This window comes from Anthonomus grandis, chromosome 4, assembly GCF_022605725.1.
Source record: "Anthonomus grandis grandis chromosome 4, icAntGran1.3, whole genome shotgun sequence".
NCBI lineage: Eukaryota > Metazoa > Arthropoda > Insecta > Coleoptera > Curculionidae > Anthonomus > Anthonomus grandis.
This window is the reverse complement of record NC_065549.1, coordinates 1,121,881-1,140,142: the sequence shown is the minus strand read 5'-3', so window position 1 is coordinate 1,140,142 and position 18,262 is coordinate 1,121,881. Positions and strand designations below refer to the sequence as shown.

The following is an 18,262-nucleotide window of genomic DNA, read 5'->3' as shown; positions in this document are numbered from 1 at the left end:
AAGTTATTCGGAAAATACCGAAATTTTGGAAAATCGTTTTTATTTTTTTGTGAGGTTATTTGAAAACATATTTTAAAATAATTGACACTTTATTATTGTCACTTTTTCTCCTCTACCAGATGGCGTCGTCAAATTTAAAATCCGACGTTTCGTCTTTTGGCAACCATCATCAACTTTATTTTTTTAAATACGGCCCTGGAATTTTTTTTACTCATTTTAATTCCCCTTTTTATTCTTAGAGAAATGACATATCACATAGTTTAATTTTCCAATATTTTGATGTCAAAAATTTACTTTTATTAAAAAAAAGTTAATACTGTCCTGTTGTTTGAAATAAAAAGTAATAATTTATCTTAACACTATCATTTATTGAATAAATCAATGTTTTTGACGAAATTTTTTAATTATTAACATGGTAAAAATAGTATAAATTTGATATATTATACTAAATTTTAACAATAACAATAGTAACAACTATAATTTATTACTAATTTGTATGTTGAACAACACAAACTAAAAATAATAGAACTTAATGCGAAAAAATGCAATATTTTAAGTTTAAAGTAAATATTCAAATAGTTGACCCTGCACCTCAATACATTTCTGTATCCTTCTACGTAAATTTCCAGACACTGCCTGCTGGATAGTCCTGGCTCGTATACCCCTTAATTCTGTCAATAAATTTGCACATAAAATGTTTATATCATTTGGGGTGTTCTTAAATAGTCTGTTCTTTAAATAGCCCCAAAGAAAATAATCCAACGGGGAAAGATCGGGACTTCTAGCTGGCCAGCGCACCACCCCTTGATTTCCAATCCACTGATTAGGAAAATTATGATTTAAAAATCGTGTGACATTCCTTCCATTATGGGGTGGTGCACCATCCTGCTGCCACCACAAATCGCGGATAATATCAAGAGGTTCATTTTCAAGAACATCGAATATATTTGGCAGAATTAAATCTAAATAGCGCTCAGCAGTTAAATTACCGTCGTATACAGGGTGAGTTTTTTAAAGTGTTACAATGCGATATGTCAAAAACGGCTGCAAATTTTTTTTTGACATTTTGGTGACATTTCAAGTATACCGGGGGCACTTTTTGTGATATTTTTGACATTTGTCCCTTCACCCCCCTAAGAGGGGGGGAGGGGGTCACTTCCTTATTTTAAATGGAATGACGTGTTTTTTATTCTTAAATACGAATCTACATAAAATATGAAGTCTGTTTACAAAAAATTTTTAAAATTGCTCTGCTGGTTACGGAATTATGATCAAAAATGTTTTGATTAAATTTAAAAATAATTCGAATATTTTACCATAATAACAGCCGGTTGCCATGGAAATCCTACTGTTTATTTTACTAGTACGGATGGAAATGAAAATCCTAGTAACAGTAGGATTTCCATGGCAACATAACAAGCAGTGTCACATAAAAATTTTGACGTGTTATTATCAAGTAAATTGTGTTTAAAAAGAAAAAAATGGAAGCGAATTTCAGTGTAGAAGTAGATATGTTGTTAATTTTGGGGGAGTGCAGAAAAAATTATAGGGAGGCTGCAGTAGTGTGGGCCGACAGGTTTCCGGATATTCCAAATTCTCATATGGCCTTTAAGAGACTGGAGACCAGAAGTCGTATGACTGGTAGTCTAAAAAGTAAACGACGAAATCGGATTAAAACGCAAACAAATGAAAATAAGGCAGTTGCTGTATTAGGAGCAGTAGCTATTGATCCTCAAATCAGTACCAGGCCGCTTGCTTTAGATGCTGGAATTAGTCAATCATCAATTATAACAATTCTGCACCGGTACAAGTTTCATCCTTACCACATTACACTTCATCAAGAGCTTTACGGACATGATTTTGAGAATCGCATTAATTTTTGCACTTGGATTTCAACAAAAATGCGTGAAAATAACCATTTTTTGAGAAACGTTATTTTTTCTGATGAGGCTTCTTTTAATAATTGCGGGCAGGTAAGATTTAACTTATTTAAATTAGAACATATTCAAGTTTTGGTTGTTTGTTTTTCTAAAAGGTAAACAGGCACAACATGCATTACTGGGCAGCAAATAATCCTCACTGGATGAGAACTGTACCAAATCAACATCCCTGGTCTGAACGTATGGTGTGGTATTTTCGAGGATAGAGTTATTGGTCCGCATTTTTTCCAAGGTCATTTAAATGGACAGGTCTACACAGATTTTTTAAGAAATCAGTTACCTCGTCTACTAAACCAAAATTTAAATCCTAACGTATGGTTTCAGCAGGACGGAGCTCCACCCCATTATGCCATACAGGCCCGTACTTATTTAAATGAGATTTTTGAAAACAGGTGGATTGGTCGAGGTGGTCCTGTCAACTGGCCTGCTCGTTCGCCAGATTTGACCCCCCTTGACTTTTTTTTATGGGGATTTATAAAAGACAAAGTAATGGCTAGTGCACCTACAACTCCAGAGGACATGAAGAACAGGATTCGTTTTGCTTGTTCATTAGTGACACCAGCAATGTTACAGCGGGTACGAAACTCATGTCAAGAAAGGATAAGAAAGTGTTTGGAAGTCGAAGGCGGTCACTTCGAACAGCTCCTTAGGCATAATACATAGACGATAAATAGTTAAAAAGTAGGAAATAATTTGTTTTTATTGTAGTAGAATATTCGAATTATTTTTAAATTTAATCAAAACATTTTTGATCATAATTCCGTAACCAGCAGAGCAATTTTAAAAAATTTTTGTAAACAGACTTCATATTTTATGTAGATTCGTATTTAGGAATAAAAAACACGTCATTCCATTTAAAATAAGGAAGTGACCCTCTGCCCCTCTTAGGGGGATGAAGGGACAAATGTCAAAAATATCACAAAAAGTGCCCCCCGGTATACTTGAAATGTCACCAAAATGTCAAAAAAAAATTTACAGCCGTTTTTGACATATCGCATTGTAACACTTTAAAAAACTCACCCTGTATAATAGGTCCCAAAATTCGATTCCTGTAAAGACCCACCCAAACGTTGAAAGAATTATGCCCCTGTCTTCTTACTTCGCGGTTTTGTCTCGGATTTTCGACTGAATAAAAATGTTCATTATTCCGATTAAATAGCCCGTTGGTCGAAAAGTTACATTCATCTGTCCAAATTATTTTGTTTAAAAAGTCTTCATCATCTTGCAGTTTTTCGTTCAACCAATTGCAAAACTGAAGCCTTCTATCGGTATCTCCATGCCTAAGTTCTTGACTGATATGAAGTTTATAGGGGCGATAGCGATTTTTTCTCAATACTCTGTGGATACGGGTACTTGGCATATTCAATTCACGGGAAAATTGTCTGGTTGAACCTTGTGGATTTTGGGTAACCTTTAACGAAAGCTATCTGATAAAAAGTTATTGTGAAAGTATATCGTTGTAAAACTTACAGCATTAATAATCGCCTGCTCGGTTTCAGGATGCACTCGAGTCCCATACATATTTCGAGGTTTAGTGAAACTTCCATAGAGGCTAAGGTTCCTGTCCAAAGCTTCGAAATACGTATAATTAGGTTGGGGGCGCTCTGGATATTGCTCCAGATATTGTTGGCAGGAGCGTTGCGAATTTCTATTCAAAGAATAGTAAATTTGGACCATATCACGTTGTTCGCTACTGGAGAATACCATTTTTGATTTCACAAAATATCGAAAAAGCCAAATGTCAAACAGATATAAACAATTAATGACAGATGGTCGTCCATTTTTTTCTAATTCAAAGCCATCTTTGCTAATAAGAATTTTCAAGTTATTCAGCCGGAGACTTAGACATCAGGCCTGCAGAAAAATTTGTGAAAATATAATATAACATATTAGCAATATTTTTACCATGTTATTGATTGAAAAACAACATCAAGACAATTTTTATTTCAAACAACAGGACAGTATTAACTTTTTTTAATAAAAGTAAATTTTTGACATCAAAATATTGGAAAATTAAACTATGTGATATGTCATTTCTCTAAGAATAAAAAGGGGAATTAAAATAAGTAAAAAAAATTCCAGGGCCGTATTTAAAAAAATAAAGTTGATGGTGGTTGCCAAAAGACGAAACGTCGGATTTTAAATTTGACGACGCCATCTGGTAGAGGAGAAAAAGTGACAATAATAAAGTGTCAATTATTTTAAAATATGTTTTCAAATAACCTCACAAAAAAATAAAAACGATTTTCCAAAATTTCGGTATTTTCCGAATAACTTCGTACGTAGTCGGAATTTTTTTAATTTTAAAACGGCATTTTGTTAAGCATAAGAATACGCAACTCTGCCCCAATTTAACCGACCCTGTATCTCTTACCGTTTCCGAAATCCCAATGATGTGGCTCGAATTTGAAACACCCTGTACATGTACCAAATTTCATAAAAATGTCTACAATACTCTTTAAGTTATTATTAAAAAACTGATTTTTTTTTTGAAAACTTTAACACCCTGTATCTCAAAACTTAAGACATTTAGGACATATGTTCATAAAAACAGTCCGGGAACCAGAAATCACCCCCTTAAATATTAGCGCATCTTTAAGGAACACCCTGTATAAGCCTCCAAATGTCATATGATAATTGGTGCCAAATTAAACATAATTGAATGGAATAAAATTAAAAAAAAAAATAATAAAACCACCTTCGTATACTTTTCTAATTAAAAATCCGGTTATGCCTGGATAGTCGCGGGATGTGCATTATACATCCCGAGCGCCCCGTTTTCTTTCTCGCGTGCATGTTATTTTTAGCGGATTGCAAAAATTTCAATTTTAATTCGTATAAGATAATCCGCAGCCCTTGTGGGGGTTTTAGCATAATGAGTTATTTTTTGAATAATGAGTATCACGGATTAGAAACGTGAGAGACGAGGACGGAGCTACGTACGAAATAATTACTATAGACGAGTTTTCTATATTACGGAGATAAATGGGGTTGGTTGAAGAATAGATGAGAGGGGGTTTAGTGTCAATTAATTAATTACTATGGTAATTATATAAGGTCTTGGGATACCAATATCCAATATATAAAAGCCTAACCATTCCACTACAATAATTGCCGGCCCATATATAAACGCGGGGACATTGTCTTTGATCAAACAAATCGGGCATTTCGATAGTTTCCAATAGTATATGTATATACCGGAATGGGTTTTCGTGATCAATAATAAACAGCGCGTTCGGTAATTTATGGACGGGCAGATTTAAACCTCCCAATATCCCCTATTGCAGTAAGTTTGATGGTGACAGGTGTTTGAACCGATAACGAATTATGCCGAACACTCCGGTGCACCCCCACATTAATGAAATCATTCGTTTCAGTGTTTAATTCTATTTTAAATTAGTTGGAAAAGTGTTCTTTAATTTAACAATAAAATGTCATTTATAGAACCGCCATATTTTTTATAAAAATTTAAATTCAATAACGGTTCTAGTATATAATACAGTTTCCTGTAAGTTAAATTTATTTACCATTATGTTGGCATGGCTTTCACAAGAGAAGATCTATTGATAAACTATATACTAACATTTTTGTTTTCGCAGAGTATGTTCATGAGCATGTGGATAACCGATCTCAGGTCGATGTCATCCATATTGATTTCAGTAAAGTATTTAACAGTCATAATCGACTTGCAGAAATCGATATGTGGTGGAATTATATTAAGAAAAGATCCTTGTGCATCTTATTTCAAGGATTTTGCCCTGAGTCTTTTATTTCATCATCTGGTGTTCCACAGGGCTCCCATTTAGGACTCCTGTTTTTTATTACATAGTTCCTTTAAATTCAAAGTGATCTGGATACTGTGATAAAAATAGTCTCTTTCTTAACAATAAAAAAATGAAAGTATAATCTGTTTAGACGCAGTTATATCCGTAGACTCATTTATAATGAGACTAAATTTATTTAATTTAAGCAAATTATATAACTGAACGTAAGACCAACGACCAATAATATTTTTTTTACCACTTGAGTTGCATTAGTTAGATGTCAATTCATCCTTTTGGCTATTTTAGAATCCGGAAAACGGTCTTTAATTACATCGGTTAAATGGTCAGCACAGCAATATTGCGTTCTGCTAAAAAAGAACAGTATGTTTTATTTTCGTCTACTTTATTTACGTATCTTCGAGTATGCACATCACCTTTTTTTTCAATCAAATTTTTTTATTAAATTCTCTTTAATAAATATTTTGTAGATTTTCAATGTTTTTTTATATACGTTGCATTTACGACATCTTCTTTTCCACAATCTACCGATATTTCACAGACTAATTTGCTAATATTGCCAATTATCGTGGAGTATGTATTCAGAACTCATTGGCCAAATTGTTTGATAGTTTGGTTTGCGATCAGCTAACATGGCAATGTAAAGGAATCATTAGTGAAAAACAATCAGGATTCTCTTCTGGGAAATCCACAACCAGCAGTTTGGTTCAATACGAGTGTGATCTGTTGGGGATTTTGGAGGGAGGGGTTCGTTCACACTGATACGGTCTATACCGACTTCTCCAAGGCCTTCGACAGGGTGAACTTTGGTCTCTTGCTGGCCAAGTTGGAAAGTGCTGGTTTTCATGACTCCCTCTTAAAATGGCTAAAGAGTTTTCTGATAGGAAGAACTCAGAGTGTGAAGGTGCATGGCTGTACTTCTGCACCGCACCTACTAATGTAGTCTCAGGGGTTCCTCAGGGATCTCACTGTGCCCCTCTGCTCTTCAATCTATTTGTGAATGATATTGTTAATGTGATCAATCATAGTTCTGTAAGTATGTTTGCTGATGACCTGAAGCTCTACATGCAGATTAAACAGGTAAATGATATAGCCAAAATTCAGGAAGACCTTGATGCCTTGTGTGAGTGGTCAGTGATGAACGGATTGAGGCTCAATATTTCCAAGTGTTGCTACATATAATTTCATAGAGGTTCAAAGAGATTCAATTCTACAAATCCTTGGTAAGTCCTTGCAGTATGTGAATGTAGTCAAGGATTTGGGCATGTAGTTCGATGAGCATCTGAGATTTGTTCATCAAATCTCTAAAATAACTTTAAAGAGACTAAGTGTGTTGGGTGCTGTAAACAGGTATAGTTCACATCTCTCTCTGCAAGCCTATAGACTCCTTTATGTCCCACTGGTTAGATTTAATCTTGAATTCTTTTCGGTAGTGTGGTCTCCTCTATATCAGAATTCAATAGATATGATTGAGAGAGTGCAAGATGGATTTTTACGGTGTGCTGCATTCAGAATGGGCATTAGCTTTGACGAGTACCATCGTGAGGACATGAGGGTAACCTGGATACGTTAGCCAAAATGCGTATGAACGCTGATCTTTGTTTTGTTTTTAGGCTGGTTAATGGCATGATTAATGCTCCTGACCTTCTTTCTAAGGTGGGTCTCAATGTTCCAAATAGAACTCTACGCAATTTTGACCTTTATCATGTTCCTATGCACAGAACTGAATATGGCCGTCATTCTTCTATCGATAGATCTCTGAGTGTCTTAAACGCTCATAACATTGATTTATGTAGTAGTTCACTGTCCGTTTTTAAGAATAACCTGAGCAGACTATGACTATAATGGTGTCAACTCAGTTCCTAGATATATATATTTTTTTTTTTTACATTTTTTTACATTGTATCAACTCACTGAGTTATCAATTATTTAATAATCTATTTTGTACATTTATTTTGTAAAATGGGGATTCCCGTAAATTTAACAATAAATAAATAAATAAATTTCTTAAATATTTTTAAGCTAAAAAGTTCCTATACATGTGTGGTCTAAAATGCTTGGTTTCAAGATACATCCTGTCAAATATTTTATTTTTGTTTTTTCTCCATAAGTTCCAAAAATTGATAAGGGGTTTGTTAACATGAGAAATTTGAATTTGTCTTTAGTAACTCTTACTTGTAAAGGGCACTATCTACATGTCTTTTATGACTTTCAAAGGCTCTTGACTTTTTGCACAACCTTGTATTATATTTTTAGTCAAAGAAATGAATTCTTTAATTATTTTTACGCGAAAACGGTACTCAATTAGATGTGGTTAGGAAAAACCGTTTCAGAAATATTTGCGTTTGAAATAATCGATGCGTGTTTTTTAAAATAGTAAAACCATTCTGAAAAATAAGAACACTGAATAACAACAGCGTAAAACCATTTCAGGATTCTTATTTTCAAATTCCAGGACGTGGGTTCAATTACCTAAAATTCCTGATTTGTGATTTTATTTTATTTGTAATTTCAGGCAGTTGTGGTAATTCCCGCATTTGGTCCCAACTATCTGCAGTTTATGATCCATGAATTTGTTTTATTTTATTCTTTGACTCTAGGCAGTTGGACCAGCAGAACTATCTCAATTGCTTGGAATTCCAGGATTTATAATTTAATTCTAGGCATTTGCCAGACGTGATGCAGCAACTGCCTGAATTTTTTCCATGAGTTTGTTTGATTTTATATTTTTATTTTGATAGAGGAAAATTAAAGACGAATTAACATTTTTCATTTTAATTGTTACGAAATAATATGAATTCCAAATAAAATGGTATTTAGGTTAGTGTGCATATTTGGTCTATAGATGTTTACATTACAGGATTGACATTATACCAATATCCGGGGAGAGGAGTTTGCCGCCTATAGTTTCAAAATCGAAAGTCGAATATTCTTATTTCAGACTGTTTGGGATATTTGTGAAATAACGAGCATTGGATATATCGACATGTTGGGCGCCAAAGTTTCATCCATTTTTGTTGAATTAAATTTTTTTCCAGGAAAGGAATATATTTATTATACCAGTATTAACCAGAAAAAAAATTGTTATCCCCCAAGGGAATCCAGTAATATTCCTACAGCAATAAAAATACAGTTCACATAGTTTTTTTTGACAAGACAAGTATTTTTTTAGGCAGTTACAGCCAATAAGCATTCTGTAGAAGATGTTCCCATTAACCCAAGTATAAATATGGGATATCACCATAATAGTTATCCAGCACATTATTCTTAAAGAGTACTTGATTTTCTAAGTAACATTTACCCATATCGCGTGATTGGACGGGCAGCTTGTTCCGTTGGCCACCTAGATCTCCCGATCTAGCTGCGTTAGACTATTACTTATAGGACCGAATTAAGGACATTATGTACAAAACACGGCCCACAATAAAAGTAGATGTAATAGAGCGTATTTAAAATATTCAAAATTCTATTCCTTATGCGGAAATTGCAACAGCTGTTACCATTTGTAGGGAACAATTGGGAACCGTGTTTACAATATGATGGACACTTTGAACATTTATAAGTCTGTTTTTTGTTAAAGTTTTTATTTTTGTTCTTTGGTTGTAACCTTTTGGCCTTTAAACATGAATTACATTTTTTAGTATTATAATGTTTACATTAAATTATCTTTTTATTATAAGAGCCTTAGACATTTAGTTGTTTTTACATAATTTGAATTAGTCCGATGCTTAGATTACCTGCGAAGGGAGATGTCAAAGAAACCCAATAATTATTAATGCCAAGCGACATACTCGTATTAAGGGTCTAAGTTTCTTATTTCGGTAATAGCTCTAAAAGTAAAAAATATGCGGTTTTTATTTTGTTTTTCTAGAAAACTTGATCTATTTTTCGATTCTGCTATCAAAATTGTACTGTGCCATTTAGATTTTTCTGAAAAAATCAAAATAACAGTTTTTAATTCAAATGACGCCCTCTACCAATTTTATTAAGAGCTTTATAACGCGCACTACAACATATAAAGGTATTTATATTTTACTTTCAAACAAGTCCATATTAAAAAAAGTGAGATAAGTCTTTTAAGAGTTATAGCCATTTAAATAATTAAACTTTAACTACCTTCCCACCTTTTATAAAGGCTGGTACGCCAATTAGTCTTTAACTTAAAAGATGAAAAAAATATTGCAAAAGAACTAATTATATTAAAAAGAAGTACGTTAATCTGACATTTTCCGAAGAACATTAGAATTTAACTATCAATCTCTTAATTACGCCCCTTAGTGGCAAAATTTCGAACTGAAAGCGTTTTCTCTTGGCCATTTTTATAATGTCAAAAAAATTCCAATGATGTCAGATTGACATTTTTGTCAGAAACACCTTGTATATATTGAGTTTTTCCGAATGACTCATAAGAAATTTAAATAGGCACTCATATAGCAGTAGGCCAGCTAATGATGTGCTCTTGCTTATACATACAAGTTCATTAATCAAGAAAAAAACATTTATATTTGATGTTATAACACTCTTTAATAATTTTCCACCAGATTTGAAAGCTATAGGTACTTGGAAACTTTTGAGAAAACTCGTCTTAGTGGCGATCATGAATTAACTTAGATAGATATTAGTCAAGATTTTTACCTAATTTATTTGTCATTTATTTTTGTCTTTAAATAAAATTGTGTATTTCCGGAGTGAACAATGTTCTATTACTTGTTTAATGTTCTATTACTATTTTCCGTATATATTATTGTAAATTTGTCATGAAAAATAATAAATTTTGTTTATTATTATTATTACATATTGATGCTCTTGATATTGCATTGGCCTGACAAGTTTTTATTTAGGGTCTTGTAGAAATATTCTATATCTAGAAAACATGGTTCATGGGTACGGAGCGGCTTTAAAATGGTGGACATGTTAACTACCTTTTAAATGTATATGATTTTCTCTTTACACCTTTGGTAATAAATTTACTTTTATGACAATAAGGTATAGATTGATTCAATTACTAATTTAGTGAATTATTTTGCTTTTCATAGTTAGTGCAAATCTTTTGGTAGTGTCTTCGTTTTATCAAAGGAACGCCGTCACTGAATTTAAGCACATGGGGAGCTTTTAAAAAAGGCCAAATCGGCATCGATTGAAATAAAACGAGATCGGTCGGCGCCAACGAGACCGACTGGGCTATGGGGGAAAGGGGAGGAAAGTCCAACAACGATGCCGACACGGTTGTTCTCTCTCTTTCTTAACTTTCTGACTCATTTTCGTGTTGTCGACGGTCCGGGAAAATTACACCCCAAAACGAACTTTATTGCGGCATAATTTAATTGAACACGACGAATGATATTTTATTATGATTATTATTAATATAAATTTTCATTTTATTACATCAAACAAATCTAGAAACGTAAAAGAGAGACCGCCTTATCGTGCAGCGAGACCTCCAGGTCTCACTCGAATGAGTTTCATGCTCGATTTACGTTAAGCATTCAATAGCTTTACCATAAGATCCAGAAAATTGGATTTGAAGGTGTATAGAAACTATGGTCGAGTGAGCTACGTTAGATCGCTTGATTTTGTACTGATTGCTTCTATTTTAAGCGTGAGAGCTATTTAAAGACAACATTGGATGCAATAATAATGCCCCTAAACGTCAAAACTATTGTTTGTTACCAAATTGAGAGATGCTTTTTGCTCACAAATTCTGAGCTGAAAAAATGGGATTTTTCACTACTTTAACTGTAAAGCACCTGTGAGTTAAATATACAATTTACGCCGAGTGCCCCTATCTATACATTAATATTAATCCGATGTATATACATACATGTAAGCTTGAAATCTTAATTCCCCAGGCTTGTAAATATGACAAGAGCTGTCAATGGCTTATAGATGCCAAACCAATCACGTACAACCGCCTCACATACATTCGGAGTATATCGCATTACATAATCATAACTCGGGCGTATGGATGTGCGGACAGTTGAAATCGAGCGTGTACACAAACGACATCCCTTAGGGACGGTTTCCGCATGAGGACGACATCTGGAATTCTGGACACGTCCGCCCTGTGTCCCGAATCCGTTTATGAATTTACAGGTTCGCCGGAATTAATAGTAATTCGATCGATTCGGGAGTAGTTGAGTTTATAGGTGGGTGGGTCGTTTTGCTTGTCTCATCGGCTTGCGGATATTCGGACAACGGATACATGAAGAAAATAATTTTATAAGTGGTTTTTTCAAAAAAAATAAGGCTTCTGAATATGAAAACATTTAAAGGAGTGAGAGCTCATAAAAGTCTAAACGTAGGAGCCAAAAACACCACCGAAAATGAGAATTACACGAGGACTTCGTAACATAAAAGTTACACGAGGTTTTTATTCACAATAATAATGTGATAATAATACACGTCTCTTTATTCAATCAATCAATCAATCAATCAAATAAGCTTTATTGTCAAAAAATTTTGTAGACAAGGCTATACATCAAAAGCAAAACACACAAATATAGAAACCAAAATACAAGTACTAAATAAATATATACAAAACTGGGTACAAACGACATAAATGTACCTGGTCAAGTTTCTTATACTAAATGTAAAAACAAGAAAGTAACATAAAAAACATTAATACAATGTTTAAAAAGTCATAAAAAATTTTATAAAAATTTAGCAATACAAAATATTGCTATTCTACATCGTAAAAAATTTAATAATTAGCCAGTGCGTGCATGATACTCAAAAATTATTATTAAAAAAAAATCATCTACTGCATATAAAGCTCTCTCCAGTAAATATGATTTTAAAGCATTGCGAAATCGAGGAAAAGATGTCAATGATTTAATTTCCAAAGCTGTGATAACTGTGAGATGGTCTATTAGGAATTTCTGATATATGCTTGCGAACCAAGCAAATAGATTCAAGAATCAATAAATATGGAAGAGTTATAATTATCTTAAATAATTAAATAATCAATTAAATAAATCTTTTAAACATTTCTTAGCAGTGAGCTCGACTATCAAGTCCTAGTAAATAGCGAATATAAAAATAATAAAATCAGAAGTATAGGGTTCCCAATGGCGTAGTCTATCTTGAATACGCTAAACCGTTAAACACTTCCCATGTCGTTACTAAAAAATAATTTATAAACAAAATCAGACACAGTGTCCAATAAAAAATAGCCTGTCCTCGCATTATTAGCCTTTTATATAAATATTCGAATTTTTTCCCTTAAAGTTTTGAAATTCAATTAATACAGTGAACCCGGTTTCATGGAACAAGATGCTTTCTAAATGAGGCGGCTGATTCTTTACTATGCGATATTTAATTTACAAATATATTAAAATAAAGTTGTCGCCTGCCTAGACTCCTTATTAAGCCATTTTAGAACTAGAAATATGGTCGTACGTTCTTAGGGCGTATACAAGAATTTTGACCTCTCTATATGATACACCTATCCTTTTGATCAATAAAAAACCCATTACAGTAACTCAAGCTTTTTATCGAGAGTCCATCGCTGGTAAAACACTGTGATAACTGGGCATGTCCAACCTTCTATAATTTTTAATTATTAAAAATACAAAAAATTGTAAAGAAAAAATGCATGCTTAGCACCGCTCCCATAAGAGGCAATAGTATTTTTGGGAGTGATAACATAAAAAATGTTTGACTTTCATTTTCCACGCCAATAAGTATTATATATTTTTTATTTTTTGTGGATTTCTCTCTAGTGACATTCGCGTGAATGTTTTAAAAGAGAAGATTTTTTTAAATGACCACGGAATCCTAAATCCAAGATCTTTGGTACTCTTTAAGCCTCGTGTTATTTAAGTCCTTTCCTAGTGCTTATCTTATTTTTGTTCACCAAATAACATTGAATAGACCTTGAAAGGGTTGATTTTTAATGCAGATAATCCACTAACTAAATTAAGATCATTATTGATTAGCCTCACCACTATGGGTTTCTCTTGTATATTAAAACTAAAATATATCTGAGTGTCATCTGTGTATGCCTGTACTTTGCAATGATTTTAAGATATCAGAAAAATTAATTAGAAATGTAAAGCCTTGACGTACTCCCGAATTAATCTTCATTATATTAAAAAATTATATTTTTTGAAATCCATTAGAAAGAAACGACTTTATTAATTATCCAGAGAACAACCATAAAATTTGAGTTTGTACGACAGCAGTTGATGGTTTAAGGTGTCAAAAGCCTTTGAAAAATCAATTTAGCATTTTTTCATCGGTAGAAAAAAATAATGAAGCAAATTCGGTACTTGATTTTTTTTAAAGCCCACTGACTTTCAGGAATATAAAAATTATACATCTGATTAAATAAAACTCTTGCAACAATCTTCGAAAATGTAGGCTCTATTAATAAATCTAAAATCATTGAAACTAGCGGAGTTAGTTAGTTACTTTTGGTAATGGCTTACCGATAAATGCTTTCCTGTCAATACAGCAGTTTAATATATATATAATATATACAGGGTGGTGCGATTTCGACTGTTTTAACAGCAAACTCGTATTTTTCAAACAGATAGACAAAAATTGACTTGGATGTCATGAGCTCAAATTTTGTAAAAAAAAATTTAAAGTTATCAAAATTTTACTATGTCAAACTGTTTGGCCGCTAGGGGGCGTTCCTTGAATTTGGTCGATTTCGGTAATTAGCCATAACTTTTTTGCTATTCAAGATAATTGACTTCTGAAAACACTTTCTCGAAGTACTTTTTAATGATAAATATTTTTATGTTATATATTTTTATACAGAGTGTTTCATAAAATTGATATTCCAAAAAAAAAATTTTTTTCTTATGGAACACATATTATTTTTTTATAAATTCTTTAAGCCCTTGAAATCCTCTTTTCAAAAATATATAAACAATAATTTCTAGGCATATTTACAGAGTTTAATAATAATTATAAACTAATATTACAAACTAGAACCATTTTTTTCAAAGTAGGTGTTTAAACTGAACACCTCTTTCTCGAATACATAATAAACACCTTTTTCTAACTGATTTACAAGCGTTTATAAGCTCAAGAAGTCTAATAGCACAAAAAGTTTGCCTAGTCGCTACTTGCAACTCTTCCCGTGTTTCGATAGTTCTTTCTTTAAAAACTAAATCCTTCAATCTCCCCCATATAGGTCCCCTAGTACCAATCCAATGATCCCGAAATTCTTGATTTAAAAAATCAGTCGTAATTTGTGCGTTGTGCGAAGGACAACCGTCTTGCTGATAATACGTGTTTTGAACTCTCGCTAATGGTAAATTTTCCAAAAATGGTGCAACATACAAGATATATAGTTCAATATTTAAATGTAAATAATTTAATTCCTAAATACCAGTCTGGGTTTCGTAAGGGGTATAGTTGTGCAACCGCTTTATCTAAAGTGACTGATGATATTTTTAAGGAACTTGATAAAAATAAAGCTACGGTGTTGATTCTCTTAGATTTTTCTAAAGCCTTTGACATGGTAAATCACAGAATATTACTGGCTATATTAGAATATATGGGTTTTGCTGAGTCTGCGTTGGCATTGGTGTCTTCTTTCTTGTTTAATCGAAAACAAAGAGTAGTGCTTAATAACAATAAATCAAATGCACTGGATGTTACCTCTGGGGTACCCCAAGGTAGCATTCTTGGTCCTTTGTTTTATACTCTTTATACTTCACAAATTACTAAAAAAATTTTACACTGTAAGCACCATTGCTATGCAGATGACACCCAGCTATTTTATTCATTTCATCACACTAATGTTGTCCAAGCTAATCAATATATAAATGAGGTTTTAAATACCTTAAATATAGAAACTCAAAAATTACTTCTAAAGATTAACCTCACTAAATCAGCAGCTATTCTTTTTTGTAGTGACAATCATCGAACTAATATTTTAAATAATTTAAATGTACACCTTAATAACAATATAATAAGTTTTAAAAACTCTGCAAAAAATCTTGGACTAGTAATGGACTATAAACTTAGATTCAAAGAACATGTTACCCTTAAACTAAAAAATGGATATTCTGCCTTAAAAACAATATATCGTCAAAGACATTTTTTAAGCTCAAGTATCAAAAAACTGCTCTGTGATGCTTTAGTACTATCACCGTTAAATTTTTGCGACACAATTTATGGACCATGTCTCGATAACTCCGACTCAGGTAGAATTCAAAAACTTCAAAACTCTTGCTTAAGACTTATATTTGGTATAAGAAGACGGCAACATATTTCTTATAAATTAAAAGAAGCAGGTTGGCTAAATATGCACAATAGACGAATATTACATATTTTATGTTTTTCTTACAAAATTCTTAAATCAAAAACTCCGCCTTATTTACTTGAAAAGCTTACCTATCGTACTGATGTGCATAATCTTAATATAAGACGTAAAAATCTTTTAACAATTCCTAGCCATAGCAAAAAACTCTTTAAGCGATCCTTTTCTTATGTCGTACCAAATTTGATTAATAAGTTCAAAATAATTAATTTGACTGTCACTGAAAAAACTTTTAAATTAAAAACCAAGCTTCTTCTTTTAAATCAAACTTAATTTTTCTTGAATGCTTTTCTTTATTAAAATACTACGCACATGCTAACTAACTGAATGCAACGTAAAATATTCTATTAACATTTATTATTCAAAAATTAACTGTTTTAAAAAAAAAAAAAAGAAGAAAAAAGAAGAATTCTTATATTCCGTTTCATCCATTTTTCCCCCTACTGCTTTTTCCCCTCATAAGTATATGCCTACCTATTTGTTTTTTTTTTAGTTTGTCTATAAGAATTGTTTTTTTTTTCTCTCACTTCTTCTATTATAAGCCTTAACAGAATCCAGGAAGTTGTTTCCTTCTTTTCTGGAAATCTGAATGCATGGCTTTTTAGTTGCCTTACTTGTGTTAACTAAATTCTTTATATAACCTATTGTTTTTAATATGCTCTCTTTGTTTAATATTCTAATATTCAATTCCATGTATATAATCATATTACCTTCTGTAATTATGCTTTTTTTTGTATTGGTGGCTAATAAACGTCTTATTATTATTATTATTATTATTATTATTATTATTATATGTTTGTAAAATATTGAAATAATCTTGGGCAGTCAAAATTTCATTAAAAAAAATGAGAATCCAAAAATCTACCTCGAAAAATTCCAACCCAAATATCGAAGCCCATTTGTCCTTGTCTGTTTGCGCGTACTACAACATGTGGGTTTTCTGTAGTCCAGTAATAGGAACTATACCTATTATATATTCCTGAAGTATCTATTCGGCTTTCATCTGTCCAAATAATGTTATTATGGAAGCTCTGGTCCAATCTTCACTTATTGACATACCAATCACAAAATGCAATTCTTCTCTGAAAGTCGCCATCCTGAAAGTGATGAACTTTCCTAATCCTGTAGAGTTTAAATTTGTGCTTTTTAAGCGTTTTTAAAACTCTGGTTTTCATAACACCTATTTCCTCGGCTACTGCTCGATGAGACTTGTTAGGATGATCTAAAACCTCACCTATTTATATTAAGTTCCTGAATTTCAGCCTCAACATCAACAGCATAAGTTTTGGGTCTTGGCTTTTTAAAACTTCCGTGCTTCACAAGATTTAATTTTGACACTGAAAATATTCTTTTATCTGGTTCACGACGTTCAGGAAAGGTATTTAAATATAATTCATTTGACATAGTAAAATTTTAATAACTTTAAATTTCTTTTTACAAAATTTGAGCTCATGACATATAAGTCAATTTTTTTCTATCTGTTCGGAAAATACGAGTTTTCTGTTAAAACAGTCAAAATCACACCTGTATATATCAATGAATAAACTACACAGTTTTAACATAAAAAGAAAAATATTGTCCATATCACTTGCATTACTTTTAATTCCATGCAAATATTTATTAATTTCAGAGTTATTAGTTAAATTATTCATAAAAATTAATCCCTTTGGTACAATCCGAAATATTTTGTAATATTTTTCTAAAAAATAAATTAAAGTCATCAGAATTTTTTAAGTGAGTTAGGTGCAACATATTTCTATATGGTATCTCTTTTTTCGTATCTTAGGTTTGTAACTATTAAATTTCCTAATTATTTGTATATAGGCCAACGATTATTATTTTTGAACCTTTTAAATCTTTGAAGAACAGTCCAGTCTCTTTGCTTTATAAACATTTTTAAATTGTCCGTTAGTTATGGGGCCTTGGACGTTACTTTTGATCTCTCAATGGGAGCATGTGTATTAAATAAATTAAAAAAAAACCTTTATTTTGTCATCAATATGGTCTCGTTACAAAATATTGTTCCAAAGGCAAATTGTGTAAATCTTGTAAAAAATTATTATAACATACATTAGGCATACATTATTGGCGGATCGCTCTATACTCCTTTGGTATACTTATTAATTATTACTCTCCACTTATTTGAAATAAACTATAGAATTAAAATTTTGATAGAATTAAATATGGCAATAATCTGTTTATAATATAATAATTTGTAAAGTTTAGAGTACAAATTTACCCACAAAAGCTATAAATAGCAG

General features: G+C 32.1%; 2 protein-coding genes across 2 annotated transcripts in view; both read right to left on the bottom strand.

Annotated features, from left to right (window-relative positions):
- The window catches only part of LOC126735046 (serine--tRNA ligase, cytoplasmic), a 47,894-nt gene extending 30,473 nt beyond the window's left edge, over window positions 1-17,421 (bottom strand). Inside the window, exons 1-2 of the mRNA XM_050438928.1 lie at window positions 17,236-17,421; window positions 16,867-17,098 (exon numbers count right to left, since the gene is read on the bottom strand). The gene's annotated coding sequence lies outside the window, so the exon portion shown is untranslated. The remainder of the gene's footprint in view (window positions 1-16,866; window positions 17,099-17,235) is intronic.
- LOC126735048 (uncharacterized) lies at window positions 2,765-3,831 on the bottom strand. Its single transcript, XM_050438930.1, has 2 exons — window positions 3,411-3,831; window positions 2,765-3,351 (listed from the first exon to the last, which is right to left on the bottom strand). Exons 1-2 carry the CDS (start codon window positions 3,645-3,647, stop codon window positions 2,890-2,892), a joined length of 699 nt encoding a protein of 232 aa, XP_050294887.1. The 5' UTR covers window positions 3,648-3,831; the 3' UTR covers window positions 2,765-2,889.
- Window positions 17,422-18,262: the final 841 nt, after the last annotated feature.

Coding starts and splice junctions, on each gene's coding strand:
- LOC126735048 (XM_050438930.1), bottom strand. CDS start 3,647: ATGGTATTCTCCAGTAGCGAACAACGTGATATGGTCCAAATTTACTAT. Junction 3,352..3,410: donor AGCAGGCGATTATTAATGCT/GTAAGTTTTACA, acceptor CTTTCGTTAAAG/GTTACCCAAAATCCACAAGG.